Raw genomic sequence first — 16,676 nt, 5'->3', positions numbered from 1 at the left:
ATCCAAGCCACGGATCTGTGATTGTGAAGAGTGGAACTTTTTCCCTCTGTGAAAAGTAAATGGGTTTTCAACAGCCAGCCAGAGCAGCCCTGTAGCTTCCTGGGGCTATAACACCCACCCAACTCCCTTCCATACAGCAGCAGGAACCCCCAGGTCCAGCATGGAGTCAGAACCTTCAAAGTCAAAGAGCTGGATGCTAGAACATTGAGGTTTAAAGCAGGGGCTCTGGCCCAAACTGCTTGGGCTCAAATCCCAGCTCTGGAACTTCAGAACGTGTGACTTTGAGCAAGTTACATCTCCTCCACAGGCTTTGGTTTCCTTATCTGTACAGTGTGGGGAGGATAATAATGGTACCAGTCCCATAGAGTCATGGTGAGCCTTACATAAGGCAGAGCCCAGAACATACCTAGCACTCAGTAAATGTCAGCTTCAATACAGTGGTCCAGTGAAGCCCATCAAGAAAATTCCTTGACCCTGAAAAGCTCATAAGTCAACAACCAAGTTGAAAGCTTAAGGACCTTGGACCTCCTAGTGACAAAGCACTTCTGCAGAGGTTCTATTTATACAGCACACAGAGCAGCAAACCCCTGACAGGGTTCTCGGTCCCGCTGTACATTAGAATTGCCTTGGGAGCTTTTAAAGAACATGGGTATCCGCTCCCTCCACACTTCCCGAGAAGCTGATGCCCCCAGCCCAGGGGACTCTGGCACCAGTATTTTGCAAAGTCCTTAATGGCGACCACTGTGCAGCCAGGGTAGAGGATCACAGCCCCAGAAGTTAAGGGTCTCTTTCATAGACTCAAGGCCCCTTCCAGCTCAGACACTGCAGGTCAGAGCAGAGGGGATGTGGCATCACCAGGAGCCACTCTTTCTGCCATGGGGAGGGGGTGTCCCAGGTTACTTCTGTGGCTCACTTCGTGCAGTAAAGTGCCACATGGGGCTGCACCATAAAAGCCACACTCCCCTCCCAGCCCATAAAACAGCAAATCCATTCCCTTGGCCATTCTGCCTTACAATCCCTTTGTGCATTTTTATTTTAAAGATATAAAAGGACCTAAATTAATAGCCATATATTTTATGAAACTCAGCAATAGAGATCCCCACAGAGTGCAGTGCAAAGAGCTCTCTCCAAGTCAGGTGGCCTAAATTCTAGCTGGGACTGAACTCTAGCTGTCGCTGGGCTTCCCGGCTCACACTTGCAGGTGGAGGGCTTGGCTAGGTGGTCTCTGAGGTCCTTTCTATCTCAAACATTTCATAGTAAAAGGTTTTGTATATCAGCTCATTACTTTGTGCCAGGACGCCGTTCCAAACTTATTTAATCCTCGCAACAATCTTATGAGCCAGGTTTTATCACGACCCTGCTTTGACCTGTGAGGAAGTTGAGGCACACAGAGGGTAAACAGATTTCCCAAGGATACAGGACCAGTTACTGGTGGAGAAGGATTCAAACTCAAACGTTTAGATACCCGACCCACACTTTCAACCATTACTGCCACGCCTCTTTGTCTTATGGTTTTGAGAACGTGTCCAGGGTCTTTCCCCTGAAAAACTACGTTTTAGCCCTCGGTCCATTGCAAACCTGGGAAGGAAAGGGGTCTGGGGTCCGAGGGAAAGGGCAGGAGACAGGAGAGCTCAGGGGAGGGGGAGGCAGCGATGTTGCAGGAAGCGAGACTTACTCTTTGAAGGAGCCATAATACTGGTTGACAAATTCAATAGCTTGAGGTAGAAGCTCGTCTGGGAGGGTAGGCTTGTCCCTGGGTCCTATGGTCAAACTTTTGGGGTTCATGATGGCTCCCAGGCAAGACCTGGACTTGCAAGCGAGATCCTGGAAACAGAGAGGTGACGGTGAGGCTGGCTGCCTGGCCCCTCAGCACAGGCGTTGATGGCCATCCTCCTCCAGAGCCAGCTGTCCTGGCCACCTCCTTCCACTCTGGCTGCTCCAGTTCCCTGCCACCCCTCTCCACCTCTGTGGCACCTCCTCCTTGGGGTCTACCAGGCTTTCCCCCGACTCATATCTCCTCTCCTCTACTGGCTGAACCCCAGTGGCTATGGGCTGGGGCTGCTCCCACCACCCTGGGCTCAGTCTCTGGCCCTGCCCCTGAGCCAGCCCCACACCCAAAGTCAACAGCTCGATCCCTGGGAAGATCTCAACTACCTTCTCATTTAAAGAGGCTGATATGACTCCTGGGGACAAACTATTGCTTTTCAGCCAAAATGAATTGAGAAGGTGCAAATCCCAAAGCCAGGGGATGGCACAGAAAAAATGCTGAAAGAAAATACACCCAAAGGTTAACAGTGGTCATTTCTGGAAGGTGTGGGAAATGACCCGGCTTTCATGGCCTTGACATTTTCAATTCTTTCCCACTTAACAATCACAGAATACATTCTAAAGTTAGAATAAGAAACTTAGAAGATAATAAGTAGTCCAACTACTCACTGGAGGCTTGAACCCCTTTCCCACCTCCCTATCAAATAGCACTTGAATCCTTCTAGTGATAGGGAGCTCACTACGGGACTGGACTGGATAGTTCAGTTCAGCTTTGGACAGTTCTGGTAGAAAATTCTCCCTAATACAATGCTGAAATCTGTCTCTCTGAGAAAGAATTCATTTGTTCCTGTAATTGCTTATCTCACCTTCTGGATTATCCGTCATCCATCGGGGAGTTAACAGGGAGTTAGCATCATATACTTCCCACTGTAATTTGTGAGAAACAAGCATCTCTGTTCCCAGTACCCTTTGCCCAAGCTGATGCGTGTCTGGTTTGCCCAAGGGGACATCTGTTTGATCCATTAAGGGCCTTGATGGCTTCGCTGACTTGGGACAAAAGTGGTTCTCCCAGAAGCCCCAGACTTCTCACCCCTTTGGCCTTGTGGTGAAGTGTGTCTTGGAAAGTCATCCCGCTGCCCCAGTTTTTGATCCTCAGGTGCCGTGGGCAGGCTGATGGGGGTGCAGCCAGCTTGACCAGGGATTCTGGAGACTGCTAAGAGGGAGCAAAACAATAGGGATTTCCAAACGCCTCCAACCCCAGGACTTCATGGGTCTTTCCCAGGCCCTAGGCCCTGCTTGGGCTCTGGGTGGCTGAGGAGCTGTGGGTGGGCACACAGGCCCCAGTGTCGGTCCACATCCCTCCTCCCTTTCCGGCAGCCTGGCCACCTGGGCCAGCGACTGCTAAGAGCTCCAGGTGCTGGGCCACTGGCCAGGCTTCTCTCCTCATCCAAGAGCCTGCCAAATGCTCCCTCGGGGGAACTGCAACAGGAGGGACTAAGGTTAGAAGTGACAGAGATTACTGTCACAGCCACTGTTCCTGAGAACAGAAATCAGGACAGGGAGAATGTATCACTGCCTTCCATGAAGGCATTTAAGAATATGAAAGCCAGTTCTCTGCCCACCTCTCTGGAACACTGAGGGCCAAAGCACTTAGGGAAGGTGGAACCAGTGGGCTAGGGGCTGGGGCTGGGGCTGGGGCTGGGGCTGGGGCTGGAGGCTCAGATGCTGAGTTCGGGATTATTTCTGAGCATCTTACTCTGGCTCCATGAGTGGTCTGCCCTCTCCCAGGCCTGCCAACTCACACAGGCAAGTCACCGCGGTGCCTGCGCACCTTGGGGGCCACCACTCCTGGTCACCATGGTTCATCCCGCTCTCCCAAAGCTCTTCCTCGTCCCCACCTGTGTCCCCAGGTCTCTACTCACTGCCCCAGACCTCAGCTTCCACCAGGCTGCTGTACCTGGGCGAGCGGGGAAGGGGCTTCCCACACCCGAGTGACTCACTGACCTTTGCTGTCCCCGTGAGGGGCTGGGGAGACTCATTCCGGTGCTTGCCGAGGTTGTGACATTTGGGGTCATCCTGTGTCACTGGACTGCAAAAGGAAACAGCTATCATGAGATGGGGTATCTGAAGGCAGAGACGGATCTCAGAGTTCCCTCTGCCAGCCGCTCATTGGGTGGGGGGGGCGGTGAGGTCTAGAGGGTGGGAGTGAACGTCAGCGTTTCCAGTCAACGTGGTGAGGGAGGCAGCTGGCCCATCCAGTCTCTGCACCATCACCACCCTCCCTCCTCCTTTTCTTCCCTTGCCTGCCCCCTACAAAGCCAAAAAGTCAGGAGGGGAGCTGAACCAAAGTGAACAGCCCAAAGGGTGACCCACAGAAGCTCTGCGAAGATGCCCCCTTCCAAAGCCGAGTACAAACATGGTATAGGGCTAAGCTGGCAGAGAATGGCTCCTTCAACCCTGTCCTCCCAGGCCAGCAGTACTGTCCACCAGCCTCTCCCTCTTTGGGACTTAACACTTTTTTATTTAAAGCACTTGATTTATCTTGGTTTGTCTATTTATTCTAAATTTTTATTATGGAAAATGTTAAACATACACAATTAGAGACAAGAGTGTAATAAACCCCCATGAGCCTTTCACCCAGATTCAACCCAATCGAACAATTATCAACCCACGGTCACTTTTATTTCAACGTTACTCTCCCAGCCCCCACTCTCATTTTAAAGCAAGTCTGAGACCTCACGTCATGCCTAAATATCTCAGTATTTCTGGAAGAGAAGAATGCTTTTTAAAAATATATGGGTCTATTTGCTTGACGACAACAGATTTAAAAGAATCCAGCCTATCCTTTGAAGAAGAAGCCCTAATAGTCTGAAGTCATTCAGAAACCATTGGTTCTGGTTTGGGATTTCAGGTTCGCTCTCCCAGTAAATGCTACAGAGAACAGAAGACACGTGAGCATCCATCCAAGAGTCACACCCCACACATGCCTCCTCCTGGGGCATCTCAGTAAGAAAGCTTCTTGGGTCCCATGTTCTTTGCAGTATTTTCTGGGGCGCGTACACATCCAAAGGGAAAGGCGGTTAGAGAGTCCTACAAAGGTCGCTCATTTTCCACCTTACACACACCTGTGATGTCGGAAAATAACAAATAAGCGTGTGTTGCTTTTGTCATTGGAAAAAGTAATGACCATTTATATTCGTATTATATAATTAACTATATACGTTATATAGTTGCATTATATGATTTATAACTATAAAGAGATAGTGTCTCTTTAAGAGAAAGTAACTATGTATCAGAAAGCAACTTCTATCTGAATCAGGTGATTCAGCGGCCCTGTAAAGCACCCTCCATGTGACTGGCCGTCATCACCCCTCTGGTCTGGTGTGCCCCACCAGAAAAAAGCCAATATAGGGTCATCTGGACATTCAGAACAGGTAAGCCATGGCTGAGCAGTCATCATGGGGCTGCCTAAGGGGGAAGATGCTTTGAGGCTGGGGTCCTCAGGGAGGCAATGCTTTACTGCCTTTCTCAATCTTTTACCATCACCCTTCACCCCCAAGCCCCACCATTCTTATTCATGTTTCCTCTCATTTACTTCTGGCCATAGAACTGGAGAATTTGAGAAGCTTACCAGTCCACAGTAACTTTTAGATTGAGAAACAATGTCTTTGTTCACTTAGCGTAACTATTGCTCCCAGATATTAAAAAGCTACCTAAAAATCCACTCTACAGATGGGCCATAGTGAGCCTGACCCCACCGCTTAGGGCTGGATATTTAGATTGTGTCCAGTTTCTCCACTATTATAAATAATGCCTCAAACCGTATACATGGTCTGATGCTGGCTCCGTGCGTACGTGCGTGTGTGTGTGTGTGTGTGTGTGTGTGTGTGTGTGTGTGTGTACAAAAGCATAGAAAAACACCTGGGGGAAATGCTAGCATATATCAACAGTGACTAGCATTAATTGATAAGATCACAGATGATTTGAATTTTCTTTATCTTTGTCTGCATTTTCCAACTTTTTTTCAGTGACCATGAATTCCTTTCATAATTGGGAAATTTTTTTCAATTTGAAAAAATGAACGCAAAGCTATGCACACAGTCCTCTCTCCCCTAGTGATTTCTTTGGGTTAGCTGCTGGAAGATAGGGTGCCCAGAAGCCCGGTGAGCATATTAAGGTTCTGGCCAAATTATTGCATTGCCAAATTATTACATCATCCATCCAGACACGTGCAATTTGGCTAAACCCACAGTTGTGCTTGGTCCTGCTTGGCCCTCCACTGCAACAGGGACGCTTAAGGACCTGCCATCAAAAGGAGAGCTGGAGCGTGGCTCTTGCTGAGACCCAGCACTGTCCACAAGCGCTTGAGGGAGAGGACGCTGAGGTCAGAGCTGCAGTCCGTGGCTCGTTTGGGGACTGATTCCCCTGCTGTTCGCACTCCGCTACATGCTCCCACCTCTCCATACACCACGGGTCGGGGGCAAGGAGGCGCTCTGGAAAATGGATCTTATCTGTAAATCAAGAACCTCTTTGCTCTCTTAACCCTATCTATCCTAAAGGGTGTAGCAGCCCCAGGGCTGAAAAATCCAGAAAGCTCCCAAGTGCTGAAACTTCCACAGTTCCTACTCCAGCCCGTACAGACGCCTCTGAGGGGCGCATGTGGGGCTTCTCTGGGTCTTTGTGGCTACTGAGTTGCAACCCCTTAAGCGTTCTAAACCAGGAAAACCCTTTAAGTAAATCCTCATCGGAATCCTACAGAGCGAACATTCCAATCCTCATATTTTCCCCGGAAACCCGAGGCTCAGAGAGGGGCAGTGCGCGCCGGGGTTCGAGCCGGGGCCCCGCGCGGTGCCGCCCGCCTCCCTCCCAGGGCGGATCCCGGCCCGGCGCAGTACCTGGCTCGGCGGGGGCCGCAGGCTCGCTGCGGCCGGAGGATCCTGCGAAGGAGCCGGCAGAGTCGGGGCCGGGCAGCCTCGCACGCCGCGCCCAGCCCCTCGCGCATGGCCCCGGCGTGGGCGCAGCTCGGAGGGCGCCCTGCGCCCTGCCGCGCGGCCCCTTTATCGCCGCCGGACCAAGCAGCCCCCTCCCCGGGGCGGAGCGAGCCGGAGAAGCGGCCCAACTCGGCTTCACCCCGAGGCTGGACCCCGGCCAGAGTGTCAGCTCCGCAGGCGGCCGCCGCGTCCCGCGCCTCCGCTCCAGCTGGCGTCCGCAGGGAAGTCTGTCTTCTGGATGCCACTGGACTTTCTCTGGGCTGAGACCCCGGGGCAGGTATGGCCGGCCTTGGGTTTGTCATTCCCCATGAAAAAACAGTAATGTTCATAATAATAACTCCTACTGTACAGTGCTTTATAGTTTACGAAGCAAGCTCTCCTGTCATTTCATCTATCCCTTACTAAATCCAGTCAAGAAGGCACTTCGATATTGTTATCCCCACTTGACCGAGAAGGAAGCCAGACAGAGGTCCAGAGAAGTCAAGGATCTTGCTTGAGACCACACAGCAGCCCCAGGGCCACAGCCCAAGCTCTCTCACCTGACAGGGATGCCCTAGGAAGTGCTATTTCTTTCCTGCATGTTCAGTGCAATTCCAGGAAAGAAGGCCCAAGAAAGGTCGCAGCTGGGGGGTGACTTTCAGTGGGAGACGGGGTGGCTGGGCAGTTGGACCAGGAGCCCCCTCAGGTCCCTTCAGGCTCCTGAGACATATTACTTGGAAGGCACAGGGCCACTGACCTTGCTCCATCTGTACGCTGCTTCTCACACTGGGATCAGGGTAACTCCTAGGGTCCAGACGGGGACAGGGCAGCAGCCCTGACCCCAGAGCACAAGGAGCCCTCCTGCACATACTCCAGCATATTTAATCCTAAACCCAAATTAACGTGGAATGAAAGAGGGTACATATTTATTCTGAGCCAACTGCAAGCCAGCTTGACTTTGTCCCAAATTCCATTTACCTTCACCTAGCTGTTCCCAACATTTCCCTTTGTCTGTAAAACACAGACACATGCCCCACGTTCACTTCCTAATCATTTGTTTACACAAAATATGGAACCATTACTCCCATATAAAGTTCTTGGTCTTATTATACCTGAATGGATTTTAAAATTACTTTTCAAGATCAAAATATATTAATTGGCTCCCACTGCTTTCAGGATAAAATCCCCTTTGTGCTGCTGCTTCCTCTTCCAGTAACATCCTCCCCCCCCACCCCATCCCACTGTGGGTGCAGTCCAGCTGGGCCTACCTCCTCTCTAAAGCCCTCTCCCCACCCCTGCTCCCCCCCTACACACACTACAGCCAGGCCAGGCCCCCTGCAGCATCCCCAGAATAGATCCCAGTGCCCCCAAATTCTCCTGTAAACTCTTGTCTACCTCTCTGTACCACCCCAGCCTCACTCCCAATTTTTGTGTATTCCTCCCCAAACCAGTGAGGAAGGTATCGTTTCCCCATTCCCTCCCTGACAGGGGGACCTGGATCTCTTTTCTCTGAACCTTTCTCAGCCCAGCACACAGCAGGTCCTCAGAGAGAGTCCATAGAGTGTAGAGTTTATGAGTTTAGACTTGGTTCAAACCTCAGCTCTACCACTTTCAGATGTTGACCTCGAAAGTCACTCAATCTTGTAAAATAAGGCTAATCACAGTTCCTGCCTCATTACTGACACAGTAATAAGAACTTTATAAACATTACCTGTTCTTTATAGCTGCTGTTTATGCAATGAATAAGTGGATCAATTTATTATTTACTTAATTGATAGATAGAAGGGCTTCACCGACAGCCCCATGACCCCCAGCACAGTGCCAGAGGAGTGGCCCTCAGCAAATCATTGTTAATGGGCTGGAACATGCCTAGGACTAAAAGCAGGGCAGCCAGTGTAGTGGTCATCAGTCAGGCTGCCCGGGTTTGACTCCTGGCTCTGTCATTTGCTAACTGTGAGATCTCAAAAATTACTTAAACTTTCTAGCCTTCGGCATCCTCATTGCTACAGTAGGTGGATAACAAAAGTTCCTTCCTCACTGATTGCTGGGACGACTGTTAAATAAATTGACGTGTGATATTTTCTCTCAGTCACCTCTCATATCTGATTTGAGCACTTCTGCCAGCCCAGCCCAGCTTAAAAATTTGGGGTAAGTCAGCTGGTTTGCCTCAGGTCAACCTACAGCTCAGGTGTCCTGAATGGTCCCAAAGCACAAGACAGTGCTAGTAAAGGGTCTGGAATTCAAAGCTGAAGGCTGTAGGCCACCCTGTAAGGGTTAGGGGAGGAGGGGGATTCAGGATGGTCTTGAAAGATAGGGGATGGATTGGGTCTGGATGAATCAAAGGAGGAATGGGCCGTGTACAGGCACTGGGAAACAGAGGAAGGCTGGGCTGGGCAGGTGGGACGGACCTTCTGTCTGGGAAGGGTGATCGTGCAGAACCCTGCAGTCAAGCCTCAGTGTGGTGACGGGCAATGGGGAGCCACTGCAGACTCTAGAGCAGGAGCATGACCTGCTAGAAGTCAAGTTGGGGTGAGAGAGGTCAGAACCAGTGTGGGGGCCGCAGTTGGGGGAGGCCAGTCGGCCGGGGCTGCAGTCATGAGGCGAAGAGAAGGAAGGGATGACCAAGAAGAGTCAAAGCAGATTCCTGGGGTTCAGGCCCTCCAGAGACCCCAGGAGGAACGATGAAACTGCTGTCAGTCTGCAGCATTTGAGTCTGCAGTGCCGGGAGGGCATCTAGAGGCCATCCAACCCCGCGTTCTCATCTGTTGGTCTCTTGGCCACCTTGGCCACCACAGCCCAGACCGCCTGGTTTCAAACGTTCTCTCCTCTCGTTCAACCCACACGCTATACCTTGACAAGCTTGCTAAAGAATCTACAATGGCTCCCCGTGGCCAAGCAGAGAAAATCCAAATCCCCTGCTCTGCATTCAATCCCCCGGGCTCTGGCCTGGCCTCTCCTATCCCAGCCCCCAAGTCCCACCCCAGGCCCCAGCACAGTCATGCTTGCTTCTGTCTCTGAGACTTTGCCCACCCTGCCCCCTTCCTGGAACATCTTCGCTACTTCTCTTCACCTCCCCACATTCTACCCACCCTTCCAAGTCCACACGGAGCCGCTCACTCCTGTGAAGCTCCTAGAGGCCGCTCTGTTTGATGTTGACATTGCTCAACCTCGTCCTACTGCCAATAGCAATAACAACACTGATGACTGCAACAAGTACCATTTATGGGGCGCCGACTCCCAGGGCTATTAAGTAGTAAAGCCTCCTGCTTATCCCCAAGCCCATGCGCTTACGTGCGCTGCTTTTCTGGGTTGCCCGGCTGCCCGCCTGCAAGGGGCACCCTGCCCACTGTAGTCCAGGGGAAAGGCTCCTCTGGGGCCGTGGGGCTGGGAGGCTGTGTGGTGGCCCTGTGTGGCCTGGGGCTTTGGTTTGATTCTTCTTGTGGTGTTATCACAGGTGGACTTGTCTTTCCACTGGAGTAAGCCTCAACCTCGAGACCAAGGCCATGAGCTCTCCTAGCTCTGGAAGCCTGTCCACTGATTGGCAGGCTGGCCAGGTAATTCTCTCGGTTCTACCGCAGGCTTGCTTCTCCTACAAAGTGCAAGGGGGTGGAAGAAATTCTAACTCTGTAATTACCAGTCAGGTAACTTTGGGGGAAGTCACACCACTCTTACTTAAAGCTTCTGTTTCCTTAACTGTAAAATGAGACAATAACTTGTACTTCACAGAGCCCCAGTGAAGGTCAGTTGAGCAGCAAAACCTGTGAAGTGCCCTAGATGGCCCTGGCCCAAAGTGAGTGCTTGGTTACAATAAACCTTGCATTTATTGAGCACCTGCTCTGCATGGGCACACTGCTAATTGCTCTACGTGCCCACTCTCATTTCATCCTCAAAATGCTACAAGATGGGTTACATTGGTTCCCCAGACTGCAGATGAGAACCTCTGAGGCTCAGAGAGGTTCCCCTGCCCTAGGTCACAGAGCCAGCGAGAGATAGCTCAGAGCCAATGAGTGAGGCCCAGCACAGGGTTTGGGTACAGTTTATCTAAATTCCTGGCACCCTTCACCAGGTTGATGTTCAGAATATCTAACCACCAGTGAGGCATGTGCACTGGTGAATCAGAAGGGACGCTGAGGGACTCCCCTGATGATCCGATGTGCAGGTTTGATCTCTGGTCGGGGAGTTAAGATCCCACATGCCTCACGGCCAAAAAACCAAAACGTAAAACAGAAGCAATAAGCAAATTCAATAAAGACTTTTTAAAAAAAATCGTCCACATCAAAAAAAAAATATTAAAGAAAAAAAAAAGGGACGTTGGCCAGGATGCCACCTTGGTCCTAACCACTGGGCTCTACTGCCTTCCATTCTCAAGTCAGGTATTCCATATCCCCTTCCTGTATTCTCCCCACAGGACTGTGCCATGGCCCTTCCTTCTTCACATAGTGTCAGGTGCAATGAGGTGCCCAATAAACAGTGGCTGCATCCAATTCCAATAGGGACATCCAAGAAGCATCTGGCAAGAACAGACCTCTGGTGAGAAGCCAGGAGCAGAGAGGAATTCTGAGTTGGCAGAGCGGGGAATGGAAACCCAGAGGAGACCAGCAGGAAGTGGCGGCAGGGCAAAGCTTACCTGGAGGGAGGCTGACGGGCTTTGTCTACATTGTTGTTGATATCCATTTCCTCAGTCAAATCAAACTTATAGGCTTTGGCCTTGAACAGAAAGCTCCAGGGACAGGCCATCTCTGCGGTTTTGCAAAGCACGTCACTTCTCTGGATTTAAACTCAGAGGTTCTTCTCCGTGGACTAAGGAAGGAGGAGGAGACCGAGGTGGGAGGTTGAGGAAGAGTTTACAGAACTGGGCCTTCTCAATGTGGTTAGTTTGCTGAAGAATCAGTACAGAGGCTAATGTAAGTCTTGAACAGCCACTTCATCAGGGCTTTGAAACCTCTGCTCCTATTTCGGTGTGGCATGTGGGGATCCTATGGACTTTAATTCTACAGAGCCACATAACTCCCTAAAGGAAAACCACGTAGCTTCATGAGGACAAAGTACAAACCCTGTGAGCCTTCTGAATGGGACCTGACTGGGCAAACTTCATTGCTGACCCGAGGCAAGGTGGGGAGGAGTCTGCTGGTCATTGAAATATGGGCACCTCTGCCGGTCCCTGCAGGATCTAACTAGCACCTGTCACTGGGGAAAGCATTCAAGTCATAGCTGCCTTAAATCTTTTCAGATTTTGCAGTTGTTGTCAATGCTGTCATCTGCTCCTTTTTTATTATGGGGGAGGCATAATTATTTATGGGGAAAAATGTGCTTAATTCTCAATATTTGAGATCATCTCCTTTAAAAAAAAAAGACCAAAAAAGAAGACATAAGTGCAGGCCCAGGACTGGTCTGGGCTTGTCCCCAGCATGCCTCCTCCATGGAAAAAGGCTTTGTGTTGGGGGGCAGTGTGGTAATGATGTGGCCCATGTAAGAATCTTAGGACCTCCCAAATCTGGGTTCAAATCCTAGCTTTACTAGTTACATGACCTGGGTCAAGTTATTTAAAAGCTGCATTTCTTCTTCCATAAAAGGGGCTTAATAACAGTTATCTTAACAAAATTTATTTGGGAGGGAAAAGGTACATGTTATAAGGTACATGTTATAAGGACCGGATCATCGATATAAAAAAGAATTCTCAGTAGATTACTCCCCACTCTCCAAAAAGTTTTGCCTTGAAACGTAGCAACTACAGCAAATTTTGCAGAAAAAAAAAATCTGAACAAGATGCCCTGTTCAAATGGCCAAACCTCATGTTGGCGTTTCTTAGATTTTCTACCAATTTATCTCTGTAGGCAGAAAAGTCCCCCAGTTTTCTGAGCCTTCCCAAACAGGAAGAAGCAAAACCCTCTCAAAACAGCAGCTTCCCCAGAAATGAAGACAACTCACCTTGCAGCTGGCTGTGCTGCCTCTGCAGGGTACTGACAAGCAAACTTGGGGGGACCTCCACCTTGAGAACTTCAGAACCGTCTGTAACTGCCCAGTTCCCTCACCAAGGGTGGCTGAGAGGCTTTAAACCAGCAATGCTGAATTCCCTGGGGCCAGAGAGCCTCAGTCTTCAACTCACTGCAAAGTTATGATTATACCGCAGCTAAGAAGTATTTATACCCAGCCCATGGCATCCAGGGAGCCGTTTTTGCATAGAAGTCTCTTTTTTTTTTGTTTTCGAAGGGAGTGTCCCCAGCTGGGTGTACAGTTAGCTAATTTATGACTGGGAATCCTGGCCTATGAGTGACTTCATGCTGCTGTTACATCACTCCGTGTGGTGCATCCTCAGTAAATGCACCTCTTCCTGGTCCAGGGTCCAAGGCAGCGGCTCACCAGCAGGGTGGTGGGTCCAATCAAGGAGTCACCGTGGAGCCAGGTTTTATTTAGCTAAACCATGTTTTCTCACTTTCAGACTCTGGGGGATTTTTTTTGTTTTTTTTTCCTCAGTAGGGAGTGCTCTGGTTAATTTCTGTCCAGACTCTCAATTTTCCAGTTCACGGCAGAAGTCCATGAAGCTGAGAAATACTGATAATATGGAACACACTGGAAAATGCCCAGGTTACAGAAGGCCAGTGATGCTGGGTCATGTAGTGTTCCCAACAGGTCCCTGAATCATTCAGCTTGAGGTTTGTGGAAGGGAAGGAAAGCCCTTGGCACAGAGAGACCTCTCAGATGTTGGTGTCACTAATGTCTCACGCTTCAGCTCTGAGTAAACTAGGGGAGCATGGCAGGTAGAGTTATTTTCTACAGGGGAAAAAAATCCTTTCTTATAACAGAAATTGCATTTTGACTTCTTTAGCCTTTCTTATAATTCCATTTATTATAGTACCTCGAATACAGTATTCCTATATGGGATGAATTGTTCCATTATAAAAGTAAAACACAACTATGTTAGGTAAGAGTCAAAAATGGAGGGAAAAAACCCACCCTTGATCTCATCATCCTAACACATCGCTGTCACAATCCATTCATTTCCTTCCCTCATTTTCCAAATTAAATGCAGAATTATAATAAATTGAATTTGCCTAAGATAGAAAAAACCAAATAGAGACATGAAGAAGAGCTCAAAGATCTCTCTTGAGTGAATGAATGAATGAAAAATAGGAGTAGACTGCGATGAGTTGCAATATATCAAAGCCATTCTTCATTTAGGCTTTAGCCAGTTCAGCTCAGGGAAACTAATACTGCTTGAGGAGAGATGCAGAGTCCTGGTTCAGGAAGTACAAAGCTTAGAGAAAAGAATGGATAATTATTGTATCAAGTGGCACATGCAGTGTTGGAGGGGTGGCATCCTGAAGAAGCTGAAACTGCATTGCTCAGGGAAGGTTCACAGGGGAGAGGACACCAGGGCAGGGTTTTGAGGGATGACTAGGAGTTTGCCTCACTCTAACCCTATTCCCTGTAACTGCTTCCACATATTCTGACTATACCTGCAGCAAATACATGTATTAACTCCTTTAACTCCTCCACCAATCCTGTGAGATGGGTACTACTACTTGGCATTCATGGACTCCTCTAGAATCCCATCTGCTTGGCCTCAGAACACCTGGTTGGTTTTACTTCAGAAAATGCAGTTATTCAGTTATTTAATCAATCAGACATATGACAGTTGGGCTTTGGATGCATGGGCAGTGGAATCCCAGGACGTGTCTTGCCCTTCATTTGAGGATGGTGCCCTGGCTTACTCTCTTAGATGTTCCCACCCTGATGAAGAGGACCGCTCGCAAATGCAGTCCCTGGAGAGTGTCCCTATGTACTCATTATCTTGTTGTCAGCTTACCTCTGCAAGGGGCCTCCCTTTACATGACCCCCTGAAGTATGTCATGCTTATAACCAGCCAGCTGCCTGTGTGTCCACTGTCTTCTTTGATTCCTCCCTCTCTGGACAGATATGGAAACCAAGGCATCTGGAGTCTCAGGTGAATCTGTGGCAGAGCCAGGCAGGAACCCAGATCTCCTGACTGTCTCCTTACTAAATCACAAGCCCTTGGGAGTAAGGGACCGTGCTGTCCCCATCACGCAATATCCCCAACACCTACTGACCAGCACAGAGTGGGCACTGGAGAAGCATAAGCTGAATGAATCATGAGTGGCGCCAGTCAAGGGCCCCCAGAGTAGCTGGCCCAGAGTTAGGGCTCCGTAACCATTTGTTTCCTTTTCCGGTTCCTTTGCATTCTGCTCAGGTTACTAGCCTGAGCTTCAAGGCTGCTATCTCACCTCTAATCCAGCATCTACCAAGCATGATGTTCTTGGCTCATGGCAGGGTTTGGGTCAGCAGTGACTGTCCAACCTGAGTAAAAGGCTTTGACAATGTGGCTGCAATTTAGCCTGAGAGGTCCTGGGTTCTAGTGACAGCTCTGATACTGAGCTGCCGTGTGACCTCAGAAAAGTCACCTCTCCTCCCTGGGCCTGACTTTTCACATAATGGACACCAAGGGGGGAGAGCGGGGTGGGGGGCGGTGGTGGTGGGACGAATTGGGAGATTGGGATTGACATATATACACTAATATGTATAAAATAGATAACTAATAAGAACCTGCTGTATAAAAATAAAATAAAATTCAAAAAAAGAAAAAAAGAAACAGTGGCCAAGATAAAGTGAGTAAATGTGATACAAGAACATGCTTTGAGCTATGGAGCAAAATGGCGGCCACACAAGAATTTTGGTCCCTGCTATGGGTCAGAGAGGAACAGTTTACTTTTTGACAAAGAGCAAGCAGGTGACATGACCTGACTTCCAAAGTTCCCTTCTTCACACGGGTCAGCACTCTACTACAAACATTTGCTTTTAAATTCCCAATTCTCTTTCTCTCTGTAACATTACACTCATTTATGTATTTTCTTATTAGGATAAAACGGATATAACATAAAATTCACCATTTTAACTATTTTAAAGTGTACACTTCAGTGGTTTTTATTATATTCACAATGTTGTGTGTAACCATCACCACCATCCCAGTACTCTCTTAATTAGCAAATAGCAAAGAGGGGAGTAAAAATAGCAGTAAGGATGGTGACACACAGAGAGGTTAAGAGATTACCCACAGTCACACAGCAGGCAGTCTCTGATCTGGCACAAACAGTGATGCTCACCCCAGAGCTCTAGTCTGCGGGATCTAGGGCTGGTCCCCATCCTGGAGGTTGTCAGGGATTTCCATCTCTCCTTGTCCTGTGCTTTCTGGGTCTGCCTCACCTTTGGCCCAGCTTACCCAACAGGCCACATTCCTGGGCCTCTGTTGATGACAGATGTGGCAGGTGAATACTGCAGAGGAGAAATCAAAGAGCACCTTGAAGGGCAGTCAGAGGACACGTGGGCCCCCAGGAGGGTGCAGATGGAGGTTCCAAGGCTGCTGTGGAGAAATATCCTCCCCCCTACCTTTCCGGCGCATCATGGGCACCACGCCGATAGCAAGCAGCACTGGAATTTCTCAGCCTCATCATCCTGGGACTGATTTTCCATCAAATAAAGTTGATCTGTCTCTACACCAGGTTGTAGACATGGTTCAGTCCAGTTGGCCAGTAGGAATTAGCAACTTTGAAGCTCTTTCTACAGAAACAATGATCAGAGAGAACACTTACTAAGCAAGGCGCTTGTATATATTGACTGTTTCATCCACACAACAGGCTGTGAGGTGAATATTATCACCAGCCCCATTTTATAGGTGGGAAATTGAGGTTCAGCGCCAAGTTAAATGGCTTGTCCTAGATCACGTAGTCAGGTGGTGTTCAGGCTAAAACCCTGGAGTCCCCCTTTCTACCCCCTCCATCCTGCCACCCCCTGTGAGGGACAGAGCCAGGACACAGCCCTGGGGGAGCAAGGGTCCTGCACCATATCCCACTGCCTTTCTTGAAATATTTTCTTCCCCACCCTCCTGTAATAATAATTCTCCGTGATAAGAATAATTGCAACTAC

The 16,676-nt window shown here is 49.4% G+C and overlaps 1 protein-coding gene across 1 annotated transcript in view; it reads right to left on the bottom strand.

Moving 5' to 3' along the window:
* Positions 1–12,852, bottom strand: part of NOS2 (nitric oxide synthase 2) — a 37,454-nt gene extending 24,602 nt beyond the window's left edge. Inside the window, 5 exon segments of the mRNA XM_032615836.1 lie at positions 1,676–1,824; positions 2,858–2,980; positions 3,772–3,856; positions 11,365–11,537; positions 12,666–12,852. Of these exon segments, the coding sequence (XP_032471727.1) occupies positions 1,676–1,824; positions 2,858–2,980; positions 3,772–3,856; positions 11,365–11,474 (467 nt within the window). The 5' untranslated portion in view covers positions 11,475–11,537; positions 12,666–12,852.
* Positions 12,853–16,676: the final 3,824 nt, after the last annotated feature.

Source organism: Phocoena sinus, chromosome 20, assembly GCF_008692025.1.
Source record: "Phocoena sinus isolate mPhoSin1 chromosome 20, mPhoSin1.pri, whole genome shotgun sequence".
Taxonomy (NCBI): domain Eukaryota; kingdom Metazoa; phylum Chordata; class Mammalia; order Artiodactyla; family Phocoenidae; genus Phocoena; species Phocoena sinus.
The sequence above is the reverse complement of the archived record's forward strand: the minus strand, read 5'-3'. Positions and strand labels throughout refer to the sequence as shown.